This window comes from Eriocheir sinensis, chromosome 2 (genome assembly GCF_024679095.1).
Source record: "Eriocheir sinensis breed Jianghai 21 chromosome 2, ASM2467909v1, whole genome shotgun sequence".
In the NCBI taxonomy this organism is placed as follows: Eukaryota; Metazoa; Arthropoda; class Malacostraca; order Decapoda; family Varunidae; genus Eriocheir; species Eriocheir sinensis.
The window spans coordinates 9,381,729-9,396,939 of NC_066510.1; the positions used below are offsets into that span (position 1 = coordinate 9,381,729).

General features: G+C 45.4%; 1 protein-coding gene across 2 annotated transcripts in view; it reads right to left on the bottom strand.

Annotated features, from left to right (window-relative positions):
• Positions 1 to 14,287, bottom strand: part of LOC126999035 (protein FAM13A-like) — a 65,027-nt gene extending 50,740 nt beyond the window's left edge. For both annotated transcript variants that reach the window (XM_050861428.1, XM_050861412.1), the window contains exon 1: positions 14,232 to 14,287. In XM_050861428.1, the coding sequence (XP_050717385.1) occupies positions 14,232 to 14,272 (41 nt within the window). In that variant the 5' untranslated portion in view covers positions 14,273 to 14,287. The remainder of the gene's footprint in view (positions 1 to 14,231) is intronic.
• Positions 14,288 to 15,211: the final 924 nt, after the last annotated feature.

The following is a 15,211-nucleotide window of genomic DNA, read 5'->3' on the forward strand; positions in this document are numbered from 1 at the left end:
TATTCTTCGACTTACCAAAAGCTCTTTCATCAATAGGAAATGTCAAAACCTTGCTTTTTCTAATTCTTCCCGGGACTTATGGCACCTAGCCAAAAATATCTCCTCCAATTTCACTTCTTCATCTTTCCCTCCTCTCCTTAACCCTGACGGCAGCACCGCCGTCTCATCTATCTCTAAGGCTGAACTCTTCTCTCAAACTTTCTGTAAAAACTCCACTCTGGACGATTCTGGGCATATTCCTCCTACTCACCCCCCCTGACGTCTTTATGCCTGTTATTAAGATTCTTAAGAATTATGTTTTCTATGTCCTCTCTGGCCTCAACTCTCAGAAGGCTTATGGACCTGATGGAGTGCCTCCTATTGTCCTCAAAAACTGTGCTTCTGTGCTGACACCCTGCCTGGTCAAACTCTTTCGTCTCTGCTTATCAACATATACCTTTCCTTCCTGCTGGAAGTATGGAAGTACGCCTTCGTACAGCCTGTGTCTAAGATGGGTGACCGTTCCAATCCCACAAACTACCGTCCTATAGCTTTACCTTCCTGTCTATCTAAAGCATTTGAATCAATCCTTAACCGGAAGATTCCAAAACACTTATCCAATTCTGACCTACCTGATCGCCAGTATGGGTTCCGCAAGGGGCGTTCTACTGGCGATCTTCTTGCTCTCTTAACTGGCTCTTGGTCATCCTCTCTTAACCGTTTCGGTGAAACTTTCTCAGTTGCGCTAGACATATCGAAAGCTTTCGATAGAGTCTGGACAAGTCTTTGCTTTCTAAACTGCCCTCTTACGGTTTCTATCCTTCTCTCTGTTCCTTTATCTCCAGTTTCCTCTGTTCCTTTATCTCCAGTTTCCTTTCCGGCCGTTCTATCTCTGCGGTGGTAGACGGTCACTGTTCTTCCCCTAAACCTATCAACAGTGGTGTTCCAAAGGGCTCTGTCCTATCACCCACTCTCTTCCTGTTATTCATCAATGATCTCCTTTCCATAACAAACTGTCCTACCCACTCATACGCTGATGACTCCACTCTGCATTATTCAACTTCTTTCAACAGAAGACCCTCTCAACAGGAATTACAAGGCTCCAAACTGGAGGCTGCAGAACGCTTATCCTCAGACCTTGCAATCATTTCCGATTTGGGTAAAAGGAACCTTGAGTCCTTCAATGCCTCAAAATCCCAATTTCTCCACCTATCAACTCGACACAATCTTCCAAACACCTTTCCCCTATTCTTCAACAACACTCAGCTCTCACTTTCTTCAACACTAAATATCCTCGGTCTATCCTTAACCCAAAATCTAAACTGGAAACTTCATACCTCTTCTCTTACTAAATCAGCTTCCTCGAGGTTGGGCGCTCTGTATTGTCTCTGCCAGTTCTTCTCCCTCGCACAGTTGCTATCCATATGCAGGGGCCTTATCCGCCCTCGTATGGGGGGGCTCCACTCACACAGCTCTGGACAGAGTGGAGTATAAGTCTCTTCGTCTCATCAACTCTCCTCCTCTTACTGATAGTCTTCTACCTCTTAAATTCCGCCGCCAGGTTGCCTTTCTTTCTATTTTTTATCGATATTTTCACGCTGGCTGCTCTTCTGAACTTGCTAACTGCATGGCTCCCCCCTCCCGCGGTCCCGCTGCACTCGACTGTCCACTCTTGCTCATCCCTATACTGTCCAAACCCCTTATGCAAGAGTTAACCAGCATCTTCATTCTTTCATCCCTTGCACTGGTAAACTCTGGAACAGCCTTCCTTCGTCTGCATTTCCTCCTACCTATGACTTGACCTCTTTCAAGAAAAGTGTATCAGGACACCTCTCCACCCGAAATTGACCTCCCTTTACTTTTGTCTGTTTTGGGAGCGGTGAGTAGCGGGCTTTTTTTTTTATTTACACCCTATTTGTTGCCTTGAGCCGTCTCCTTTGTTGTAAAAAAAAAGTAGTAGTAGTAGTAAATATTTATCAAAAGACATTTATTGTTTTAATACTTATTATTTAATGCATTATTATTATTATTATTATTATTATTATTATTATTATTACTATTATTATTATTACTATTATTATTATTAGTAGTAGTAGTAGTATATACTATCAGTAGCAGTAGCAGCAGCAGCAGCTGTAGTATTACTGTATTAGTATTAATATTAGTATATAGTAGAAGAAGAAGTAGAAGTATATAGTAGTAAAAGTAGTAGTAGTAGTAGTAGTATTCACAAACACAAAAAATATGACGTTGATGTAGACAAGGAAAAAGAGGGAAAGAGACGGAGACTTGTAGAAGGCAAGTGTGTGTGTGTGTGTGTGTGTGTGTGTGTGTGTGTGTGTGTGTGGGGGGGGGGGGGGGGAGGGCCCCTCGGCTGAAGAGGGAACATTGAGTACGGAGGGCCTAAGCTTGACCTGAGTCGATCATCCCCCTCTAGGCTGGGCTGGGCCGGTGGGGGTGGCGGGAGAGACTCAGCCACGGCACTGTTACACCAAGTCCCATAGCCTGCTTCGTAATGCTGTAATGCCGCCTTGTCTTTCCCACAAGACTGTGTAAAGTGTCCCTCAAAGCCGTCGTTCTATCATGTTCGCATACACGGGTGGGTTCCAAAATTCATTAAATTGGGCAGGATAGATTTCCTTTCAAGGCTCACAGTCATCATCTGCCAGAGAATTAATTACCGTGCGGAGGCTGTGCTGGGATGAAACCAAAGAAAGAAGGTGAATGAATAGTGTGTGTGTGTGTGTGTGTGTGTGTGTGTGTGTGTGTGTGTGTGTGTGTGTGTGTGTGTGTGTGTGTGTGTGTGTGTGTGTTTTACGTTTCGGTCTATGGTGTGGCAGGCTTTCTTGGTGGGGCCTGATGGTCGGCCCCTGCCCGTTGTTGTGTGGGCAAGTGTTAAAAGTGGCGCCATGTTGCTTGGCTCATGCTGCCCCCCAAGAGCTCATCTTTGAGCCTCTCTTTAAAGAGATAATCTAGAGTCCGTGTGTGTGTGTGTGTGTGTGTGTGTGTGTGTGTGTGTGTGTGTGTGTGTGTGCTTCATCGTTAAATATGTATTCTCTTGAACGGCGAAGCTGTGATGAAAATTGATCGAATCTAATAAGTGTGAAAAGCTTTATAAGGTGATGTAAATAAGGTTTTGATGGTAAGAGAGACGGGTAGGACACATAGTAATGGTTAAGGCAAGAGTTGTTTTACTAACAATGGAGATGAGAGAACAGATTTGGCAGGCATGGTGGGTGACAATGCAATGGATACCTTCAAGTAAAGATTAGATAAATCCGTGGATAGGGAGCATAAGTGGTGATACATGGAACTTGGTTAACAAGAGCTGCCCTGTGTAGGCCTTCCGTCTTTTGTAAACTCCTTATGATCTCATGTATTTATCACTTTTATCATTATCATTCCTTTAACTAGTGTATTACACAAATTACAAACTCTCCCTTCCTAGACTATTTTCCTTAGACGTCATTTCCAAAAATATCAGAATCCTAGACGTAGTTCCTTATACAAGCTATGAACCCCTTTCACGAGTTAATGACTAAACCGACATAGTAAATTTCTCCTTTTGTAATAGTACTGCCCAAAGAGGCCTCCGTAAAGTAATGAAAAGTGAAGCATGAGGACTTTAACAAAGGCAGAAAACTGTTTGAAGGCTGCCGTTGGTTTTCAGCTGATAATAACAGACATCTTTTAATAATGAAGCAGGCAATATGGCCGTATACGTGTAGTGTACATGTGTGTTATTGTTGTTGTTGTAATAGTTGGTGGTGGTAGTGTGTGAGTTTTCTAACCCATCTGTTCTTATCTTTTTTTTATAATTCTTACAAGATTGAGCCAACTTTGTAATGTCTCGTATTTCATCACATAATTCATAATCTTTGTGTGTGTGTGTGTGGGGGGGGGGGGAAGGGGGGAGGTAGGGGAGGGGGGAGGCGCACCCTGTGACCCAACATTACCGGGGATCGATAACTACGCAGCCCGGCAGTCTCCGCGGCGGGGATGGGGACGGCCTAGCCCTCCACGGTGAACAAGCTTTTTCTTCCAATAATATGCTGGCTTATAGGACAGCTAAAAAATCAATAAACACCGATTGCCTCACGAATCTCTGAGACAGTAACATAACCCACCATTTAGAAAGCGAATTAATCGATTTTTTTCCCATTATCGGACACATTTAACTATATCCACTAAACTCGTAACCTAACCCCACTGAAACCGTGGATTTTTCCATTTTCTCTTTTCTTTTTTATGGTGGTGGTGTGTGTGTGTGTGTGTGTGTGTGTGTGTGTGTGTGTGTGTGTGTGTGTGTTTGTGTGTGTGTGTGTGTGTGTGTTATTATGATTATGATTATCATTATTATTATTATTATTATTATTATTATTATTATTAATATTATTATTATTATTATCATTACCACTTCTAGTATTAGGTTTATACTGTAAAGGGGACAGACCAAAGGGAAAAAAATAACAAATAAATAAATATGTAAGCAACACAAAATAAAGAAAACATGTCAAGAAATTAATAATCAAATTGAGCTCCAGAAATGTATTTGCCCCTCTAAAAAGCTGTTAGGTCCTAGGATGGACGATGCAAATCATATTTTCATCCAAACTAGACTAGAAAACATATGACCCCAAAAGTCAGTGAAGTAATTTCAGTACAAGAATTTTTACTTTATTTCATGATATTGCTGAGTTAAAATGACTGATTTAGAAGTCTGTTTTCCGCTATTTTTATCGTCCTTTGACAAATTCAAACTTACATGCCTCCGCTGTGCATTGGTTAGCGCACATATCTACGAATCTGAGGGCCTGGGTTCGAATCACGGTCCGGGCGGTAGGCGTGCAGTCACTAGTTGTTCATCCTTTCTTTCGGAATGATTCATAAATGGGAACCTGGGGAAGCCAGGAGAAGGTAAAGTGTGGTAACCCGGATGCTACACTGGCCCCATGTCGGCTTTAATGGATTCCCTCCCACCACAGGCTCAGAGTGCCAACGGGAGGGAGACGAGCACCGCCGCCAAGCGCAGCTACAACGTATATTCCCAACTTTAATTCTGACACACTCACGGGGGGAAAACTATTAATATATATTTTAATGCCATTTAAAAAGCGAAATAATAGATTTTTTTCCCATTATCGAACACATTTGACTATAGACACAAAGCTGTTACACATAACACATTGGAATCGAAGCACCACACGCCAGCCTGAGTTTGCAATTCAGTACGCACACTGAGAAAGCACGGATTAAAGCGGCCGAGAACAGATGGTGCTTTATATATCTACTGTGTTCTTTTTCGGGGGGAGAAGGGAAAGGGACAAGAATGCGACGTTCGTTTTTTTTTAAACGTTTCGCCAATGCCGCCGGTATAGGCTTTCTTAGTGGGGACTGATGGTCGGCCCCAGCCCGTCCCGGTGCAGCTAAGGGTTTATAGTGGCACCATCTTGCTTGGCTTATGCTGCAGTCCGGAGGTTATCTTTGATCCTCTTTTTTAGAGAGAGAATTTAGAGTCCGGGTTAATAGATGGTCTTCAGGACAACATGTGGGTAGTCTTACGCCACTCGGCGATGACTGAAAAATTGCCAGCTTGTAAATAGCGGTGGGCGGGACGCGAGCCTGCGTCCTCCTGGACGCCGCGCCCGCATGCTGACCACTTTGGGTGCGGTCGGCTAAAAACCCAGTCACACTGACTTAACGACCTACTGACGACCTCCCGCGACCTGCATGGGAGGTCTCACATGGTCGTGCGTGCGATCGTCATGTGTCTCCGTCCGCCGCAAGACCGAAAAGGTCGGCTGGAGGTTTTGGGTGCTGCGCCAAAACCTCCAGCCGACCTCTCAGGTCGCTGCCGGTCGTAAAAAGGTTGGCGTCCGGTGGCCGAATGGACTGCATCTAGACGGCAAGCGGACTGCCACCGGTGGCCGACAGGTGACGGATAACTGGTGAACGGCGACCGGATGGCGGGCGGACGCCGTCTGGTTGCCGTCAGGTAGTAGGAGGTCGCTGATGTTCGCCGTCCACTTTACATCTATCATTGGCCGTAGTCGAAGTCCGGCCTTCCACCGCACGATGAGTTGTGCGGCGACCGGTGGTAGGTCAAACCACTCTTGACCGGAAATGAGGTACATTCCTGAGCAGTGACGTCCCACGCCCCTCAGCCCGTGCAAGTTCCGTCCCGACTAAACCTGCTCCACAGGTCAAGCACACGGCCAAATGTGTATGGATCACCTCTGTCTAACGAAAATAAAGTACTGCAGGACATGATGTAAACAGCAAAAACAATCAAAGTCTGTGGAACAAATGGCTTTTATCCATTTCAAAAAGGATTGTTAATTTCATCTTCTGCTCTGCCCAGGTTGATGGAAATACTTCAGAACGAATACAATGTAACATACATACTAACATACGGGTTAAACCAAGATTGCTTGGAGCATTTTTCGCATATCTGCGGCACATGGGGGTGGGAGGGGGGGGAGGTCACAAACGTCCCGCCCACCGCTATTTACAAGCTGGCAATTTTTCAGTCATCGCCGAGTGGCTTAAGACTACCCACATGTTGTCCTGAAGACCATCTATCAACCCGGCCTCTAAATTCTCTCTCTCTCTAAAAAAAAAAAGGATCAAAGATAAGCTCCGGACTGCAGCATAAGCCAAGCAAGATGGTGCCACTATAAACCATTGGCTGCACCAGGACGGGCTGGGGTCGACCCCGGCGTTCAGGAGGACGCGAGTTCAATCCCCGACAGGTGCCACCAAGCTGGGATTTTTCAGCCGCCGCCGAGTGGCTTAAAACTACCCACATGGTGTCCAGAAGACCACCTATCAACCCGGACTCTAGATTTTAGGATTAAAGATGAGCTCCGGGAGGGCAGCATGAGCCAATGCATGATGTCGCCACTATAAACACTCGCCTCCGCCAGAACGGGCTGGGCCATACCATCAGGCCCCACCGGGAAGAAGCCTTGGACCGACCATCAGGAATTCAATATCCACCGGGAAGAAGCCTACCGGCGCAATAAAAAAATAAAAAAAATAATATTAAAAAAAAAAAAATCCGTCTTTTGCTTCAGTGAAGCACAGAATAGTTTCATTACCTTTATAAGTAACTTTTTTTTCTCAAACAATTTACATAAGTAAGAATGAGAAATGTGTAATATAACTGGATGATAATATTGCTGTAACAACTGATAATAACGTATGAACGGAAAATTCTCCTAGTGTAGGACAGTGCAGAGCACGAAAGCAGCAGGTCGTTAAGGGAGGTCGCCGTCCTCCGTGCGACAGGACGCGTGCTGGTCCTTGCCTGTCGGTCACCGGTCGGCGTATGGGGGGCGTCTTGGCCTGACTCCAGGTGTGAGGTCAAGGTGTGAATCTTACCATGGTCGCCGTCCGGCCACCCACTGAACGGACACTAAACGACCGCCGGTAGCCGTTCGGTCGCACGACTACTCTGCCACCTATGTGGTCCGGAAGCGGTAGATGTGAATCGCAGCATTTTAGGGTCACGAGTGGTCGTTAGCAGGTCGTAAAGTCAGTGTGACTCTAGCTTAAGTCTAAAGAAGGAGGAAACTGCCAAATCTTTAATTATTTTAAAAACAAAGTTTTATCTTTGGCTTTTAACTACTTCTAAATTGATGTCAAGTGCTCTTTTTTTATGAATGAACTGACTTTTTTTATAACAGAACAGTGACTATAAATCCCTTTAAGACTTTGCAGGGTTGCTTTTGCGATGCTGACAAGTGAAATGACCCGAGGACACACCGAGTCACTAACCCGCCATGGAATCTTTCCCTAGGAAATTGATGTGGCAGCTCCTTTAAAGGAAGCAGCTGCGCCCAAAGTGCTTTCAAACGGAGTGTAGGTTAAGTAGCCAGCCAGCCTCGCACCCGCGCCTCAGCCTCACGCTCCCCTCAACCATACCTCACCTAACCACTAGCAGTGGCTCCCAACTTTTTTTTCAGGCGACCCCAATCATGCATCTCTAGACATGACCGCGACCCTACTAGTTTAGTTGCATATGTGTTATTATAATATAATAACACCATGTTTGATATTTTGTCGTCTTGGCGACCCCAGGGTTGGGAAAGGGGGCGCTATAGTCTATCGACTATAACTTGAGCCCTGTGGCTTGGCCTGGGGAACCTCCCATTGTTTACACATCTAGCGATGACCTGCGCATGGCGATCCGACTCACTGTTAGTCTGTACGTTATCTATTTATGGAATATATATATATATATATATCTATATATATATATATATATAGATATATATATATATATATATATATATATATATATTCATAATACGACTGCATGGTGTTATGAATGGCTTGGGATTTGAGGGAAAGACAATGACTCTGTAAACCTTCCATTTCACTTGGCAACGTGGCTCATGCGACGATGCCGCCTGAGGGACCTTGGCAACAGGCGCCAGGCCGCACCATTCACCCTTCCCGGGCCTTCCGCCACCACGGGAGACTCACGTAGGTCTCACTCTCGCGTCCTGCACAGCCAAGCAAAATATATTATATATAACGTAAATAAGAGAGAGAGAGAGAGAGAGAGAGAGAGAGAGAGAGAGAGAGAGAGAGAGAGAGAGAGAGAGAGAGGGGGGGGGGGGGGTAGCGAGCTCCTCTGAGGAGAGTGATGGGGTGATATGGCAATAGCGCGGCTCAGGGGAGCCGTGCCTCAAGGCTCAAGTTAGATTCGATAGACTATAGGCATATGTGCTCCGTGGCCCCTTGAATTATCACAGCGATGTGGGTGAATTTAATAAGATTCTTATGGTAAAAGTGGGGCAGGATTCATTATAATTGACTGTTACATATACTTCGTTTCAATGAAGCTATGGATTTCTTTTACAGATAGAAAGGTGGACGAGTCGTCATGCAATGGATGCAAATACAATAAAGTTTGAAGGACACATTCAAGAAATGTGTTCGTGGATAAGGATCGATGGTTTCACGTTTAAGTTGTAGTCTGACTGGCTTTTTGCAGCCTCCTTATGTTCCTATTTTCTAATCCAGGTGGGACCACTGCGGTAGGACTACAGAGGGCTAGCAGTACCACGGGCTGGGCAATATCATGAACGAGACAAGGCGGCGTGAACAAAAGCCACGTGTCGGGAAGAGGTTTAGCCGATGTAAAACATCACCTGATTCGACATGTGAGACACCCGACCTAAGGCTACACTAATATTTGTGGCCTGTGCGGGATGTGACAAATGAAATGGACGGCGATGCAAGGAGTCGGAGACAGGCCTTAAATAGAATAAGGACTGTCGCAGACATCGCCTCTGAAGCAAAGCAATATTGTGCTGCTGTCTTGAAGCCACAAACTAAAGCCGTGCGTGGCGTTCCTATGCTGGAGGTTTGTTTGAGCGGGTCCAGGAGACTAGCGACTTTTACTTCCATTACTTCATAAAAAGATTAGCAAAAGTCGCGACAAAAGGCTTTCCGGATCTTCATGATAAGAATGTGAGTGAGCATCGTCCATATTCTTCTAGAATATCGTTCATTCACTGATAACTGTTCTCAAGGATTACCATCAACAAACCTGCGCACTGAATAGAAAAACGGGGAAAACGCGCAGGTTTTTTTTTCTGTGTGTGTGTGTGTGTGTGTGTGTGTGTGTGTGTGTGTGTGTGTGTGTGTGTGAATTTTGACTGTAAAACGGCTGTAGGGCAACGCACTACAATATTTCATTCAAATCCATTAATGGTGGTGTCCCACCGGGTTCTGTCCTATCTCCCACTCTCTTTCTGTTGTTCATTGATGATCTTTCCAAAACGAACTGTCCTATCCATTCTTACGCCGATGACTCCACTCTGCATTACTCAACTTCTTTTAATAGAAGACCCACCATACAGGAACTTAATGATTTAAGGCTGGAGGCAACAGAACGCTTAGCCTTAGACCTTACTATTATTTCCGATTGGGGCAAGAGGAACCTGGTGTCCTTCAACGCCTCAAAAACACAGTTTCTCCACCTATCTACTCGACACAATCTTCCAAACAACTATCCACTATTCTTTGACAACACTCAGCTATCACCTTCCTCAACACTAAACATCCTCGGTCTATCCTTAACTCAAAATCTCAACTGGAAACTTCATATCTCATCTCTTACTAAATCAGCTTCCTCGAGGCTGGGCGTTCTGTACCGTCTCCGCCAGTTCTTCTCCCCCGCACAGTTGCTATCCATTTACAGGGGCCTTGTCCGCCCTCGTATGGAGTACGCATCTCATGTGTGTGTGGGAGGGGTCCACTCACACAGCTCTCCTTGACAGAATGGAGTCAAAGGCTCTTCGTCTCATCAGCTCTCCTCCTCATACTGATAGTCTTTTACCTCTCAAATTCCGCCGCCATGTTGCCTCTCTTTCTATCTTCTATCGATATTTTCATGCTGACTGCTCTTCTGAACTTGCTAACTGCATGTCTCCCCTCCTCCCGCGGCCCCGCTGCACACGACTTTCTACTCATGCTCATCCCTATACTGTCCAAACCCCTTATGCAAGAGTTAACCAGCATCTTCACTCCTTCATCCCTCACGCTGGTAAACTCTGGAACAATCTTCCTTCATCTGGATTTCCTCCTACCTACGACTTGAACTCTTTCAAGAGGAGGGTATCAGGACACCTCTCCTTCCGAAATTGACTTCTCGTTTTGGACACTCCTTTGACCTCTGTTCGGGAGCAGTGAGTAGCGGGCTTTTTTTTCTTTTTTTTTTCATTTACGCCCTTGAACTGTCTCCTTAGGGGAAGAATAATAATTAGTTCATATGGTTTCGTATATAAATTTATCAGAGACGAAAAAATTGCTCACCTTGCTTAATTGTTTGCAAAGCAAAGCCATTTTGTTGTAAACCTGGTAGCCCCAATTGCATATTGTTGTGCTTATATATATATATATATATATATATATATATATATATATATATAAATATATATATATATATATAAATATATATATATATATATATATATATATATATATATATATATATATATATATATATATATGATGCAAAGGAGAGAGAAATCTGGCTTCCACAGGTATATGACCATTCTAGTGCAGGAACTAAATATACATGTATCGACTGTGTCATCTTCGTAAAACTACTGTAAAAAAAAAAAAAAAAGGCATTATAATTAACCAGCGTTCATCAGAGTCTAACGCAGGCGCGACGTAGCTTCGAAAGTTGCGGAGGAGACTTGTAAAATATACTTGCAACAGTAAAAACGCGGCGACAGAGTGGTTGGCGTGAGGACGTGGTGATGCAGAAATCACGCCGTCCGCCCACACAAGCTGACAATTTTCAATCATTGCCGAGTGGCCGGAGATAGCCCACATACTGCACTGGTGACCACCTGTCACCCTCGACTTTACGTGAAACCCTCCCAAGAGAATCAAGAAGAGCTCAAGGGGGCACCAAGACCAAGAGTCAAGCAAGAATGGCGCCATGATTGAAGAAAAAAAAAATTGCCCGCGGCTTAATGGTCTGGGAACCGGCCACCTAGCCCCTTCAAGGAAGATGCTATGGGGTGCGCGTAAAAATGATATAATTAGTTTGATTTCTTGAATGAGTTCAATTACTTTCTATTAGATATAATTATGTGGAAGTATAAATTAATAGGATTAATGTAACATATTGCAGCATTTTCATCACTTTGATAAGGTAAAATCAATATAACTAATGAGTACTGATAAAACACGATGGGGTGATGATCTATACCAGCATTTGATGGTGGATTCCCATCCCAACCTTGTGCAAATGATCTTCCACGCGTTACTCCATTGTAGATATTATACTCGATTGGTTGAATACGCTCACCTTCCACAGGGGTATGTTATGCTGTTCTTGAAAAACAGTAGCTATCTTTAAGGCCCGGTCACACCAGTCTCCGGTTATACTGGGAAGGGGCAGTTACGCCTTGCCCACCAAAGGGAAATCCTCACACTGCAAAAAGCCATCCGCCCCGTCCAGGCCAATTCCCGTCGCAAGCATCAATACAACATACAGTAGTAATGGACAACAGGACCGAGGAAGATTCAGGGGAAGAAATTGGTTCGTCGAAGTAATATATAGGAGAGAGACCCGCCTCTTTCATGCTGCCATCAAACAAGAATTGTTTACCTCAAACCCCAAAGCTGAACGAACGTGTGTCTTATCATGGCTATTAATGTATAGCCTATTATCATCGATTTTCTCTGAAATAATTATCATTTATATGTAAAAAAAAAAATATGCCTTATTATTTTGCTTATCTTCTTGCTGCCTGTCCATGGTTCGCCCGAGGAATATGCCATGCGCACTTCCGAGATGGGATGGGGAAATTCGCAGCATTTTTTTTTTCTCAGGCTGGGCGTCGTGCCTGGGCAAAACAGTCCATGCAGAGTTATCAGTGACTGGCGTGGCCGGCGCTAATAATCAACGGTACCGACTTAAATTCACCCCTGTTCTTTCACTCCACCACCGACCGACGACATTAACTGATCTACCCGTGGTCTGACCTCTCTCTTCGGTAGACCTTTGATGACTAAACAGCGCCCAGAAGTGACGTGACTACTGACTAATCCAACAATCGTGAGTGTGGTAGGTGCCTCCCAGGGCGTCTTGGATTCGGGCCACGCGAGGGATGGGTGGCGGCAGCTATGCTACATTTGCTTGCTGCCATGGTGCTGATATCCAAGTGGGCCTTGAACCTATTGACGGAGGACGAAAAGGTTGGATGTAAAAGTTTATATAAGTAGGCTTTCTTTCGGGATCATTAATCACTGAACACTTGATTAAAAGACTGCCTACAAATATATGCCAAACTGCAAATGCTCCCTTATTGGCGCAATTATTATTTTTTTTTTTACAGCAGAGCTTAATCCTACATTTTATATTAAGATTATTGCTTTGAATTCCGCTTTACATCCCAACCAAGACACTACACGATACAGATGATAATGAAACAAACGAGTCACGACTCCAATCCGAGAAAATTCTGTATTCTCATACTCTCAGTGCCAACTCGGTGGAGAGTAGGCCCCAGATGTTACAAGAGTGTGATGAATGTGTCAGGAGAGCAGGCAAACAAAGTATGTAATATATACAGTGGTTAAGAATGAAAAATATACATCCCATAAAACATAAGAACATAGGGAGACTGCAAGAGGCCGAGTGGCCTACACAGGGCAGCTCCAGAACCACATGACTCACCAAAATACTGGAGAATTACGAAGAGATCATTAGTTCGTAAGTAAGACTCACACGGGAGCAAGAATGCCTTGGTGAAACAAAAAAAAAAATCGCAGCTTATTTGGAACAGAACATTCCTGGCCGTGAGAAAACAAGCGCATGGCAACAATCCTGCTTTCCCACCACCACCCTTTTCGTCACCCCCTATCTTCTCTCTCTCTCTCTCTCTCTCTCTCTCTGGCTTTATCCCAACATTTTGCTGGCCTGGCTAGACGGCACTGCACCTCGGCACTCCTGCTACCCTTCTGGTGGTGGTGCCTTCCCTCCCTGGCGGGGCTGAGCGGCGCGCTGCGCAGGTGGGGTCGGAGGTGAGGCCACGTGGCTGTGTTTACAATAGTTCTCATTATTATATTTTTTTTATAACAGCATCCCGTCACTCACTCCCTGCCGCTTTCACCCAAGGCCATGTTTCACCCCGCGTTAGGAAGGCTGACCTAAAAGTAATTAAATTCTAAGTTATTGATTGCATCTCATCAGCGCGTTGCAAGAGATATGGAGAATAGTTGTCGCTAAGATATTTTTCCTTCTGTTACATCAGCGACTCGGAACTCCGAGTAAGCGACCAGTTCCAGAAGGCCTTGCCAATTCACACTCCAGTTCCTGCTTTGACTTCTTTTCATCAGTATTTTTTTACGTGGTGTTTGGCAGGAAATCTCGCACAACCGTTACTCTCCAACATGGAAAAGGAAAACATACTCATTTACTTTACTTCGTCGTGAGAGAGAGAGAGAGAGAGAGAGAGAGAGAGAGAGAGAGAGAGAGAGAGAGAGAGAGAGAGAGAGAGAGAGAGAGAGAGAGTGTGTGTGTGTTTCCTGTCGTCCCCGTTCCTGAATCATGACGGGCGAGAACGGTGTAGTAATGGCATTAACCCCGACTACTAACATGACGTAATATCAACTTTTGACCCTCCTATGCATGACCTCCCTAAATCTGACCACGCCCCCTGCCGCCCAGCTGGCCAGAGCACTGCCTCACCCAGCAACAAGCACGACACACTCACCCCCACGTCAGATTACCCAACTGGATCACCAGCTTCCTCATGGCGGGCGGTAGCGAGTGCTGGAGGACAGCTCGCCCTCCGCTTCTCTTCTTCCGCGGGAATGACGATGTATAGCCGTGGCTGCCGTTCTTGTCGCTGCGGTGAGGGAGGTGCACATAAAGCCGAGGGAATCGCCCGACGCCACCGTGACGAGTCTTCGTGAGGGTGAAGGGCAGGACCTAGCGACGCACCGGCAACCCGCACACACTCGCGTCGCGGACTACCTCAAACACAACCACCTCCTTCCTTCAGCAATTTTCATCTCCTCCCTTCCCACCCTCTCCACAGGTAGCAACATCCACTAATCTGCCGTCGCCCTTCAGCGCCACTGCCGGGTTTTCGCCCCGGCCTCCTTCATACCCCTTTCATGTGAGAAATAAACACCTTACAAAGCTTTTCAACCCGATGGCTTCCTTGCCCGCTCGAGGGAAACAAATCATGAGAAGTAGCTAATCTAAAGCTGTATAAAAACTGACAAGAGAGATCCATATGGCCTCTCCCCCCCTCCCTCCTTACCTCCCTGCCTCAAACATCCTGTCCCCAATGCCCCGCCCTTCCTTCGTGCCATGCCTGGCTTTCCTCCTTGTTTATTTTTTAATCTACTTTTTTGCCTCTTCTTTCAGTATGCTTTAAAACCCACGAGTCTTGCAGAAGATGTTCCTGTTGTGGTCTCAACACTGAGGTGGCGTGTCCTTACCTCACGAGAGACACACATATCGAAACAGCATAACATAAACCCCCTTCACTCCACTACTACTCCTTCTTCGGACACACACACACACACACACACGGCATAGCATTCCCCCACTCTACCACCACCACCCCTCCGTAGCTCCAACCACGACCCAAATGCCACTGCCCCACCACCTTATCATCCCTTATCATCCACTCACCGCACACTTGCCGCTCTACCCATTAACTCGCTCGAAAGCCCCCTACCC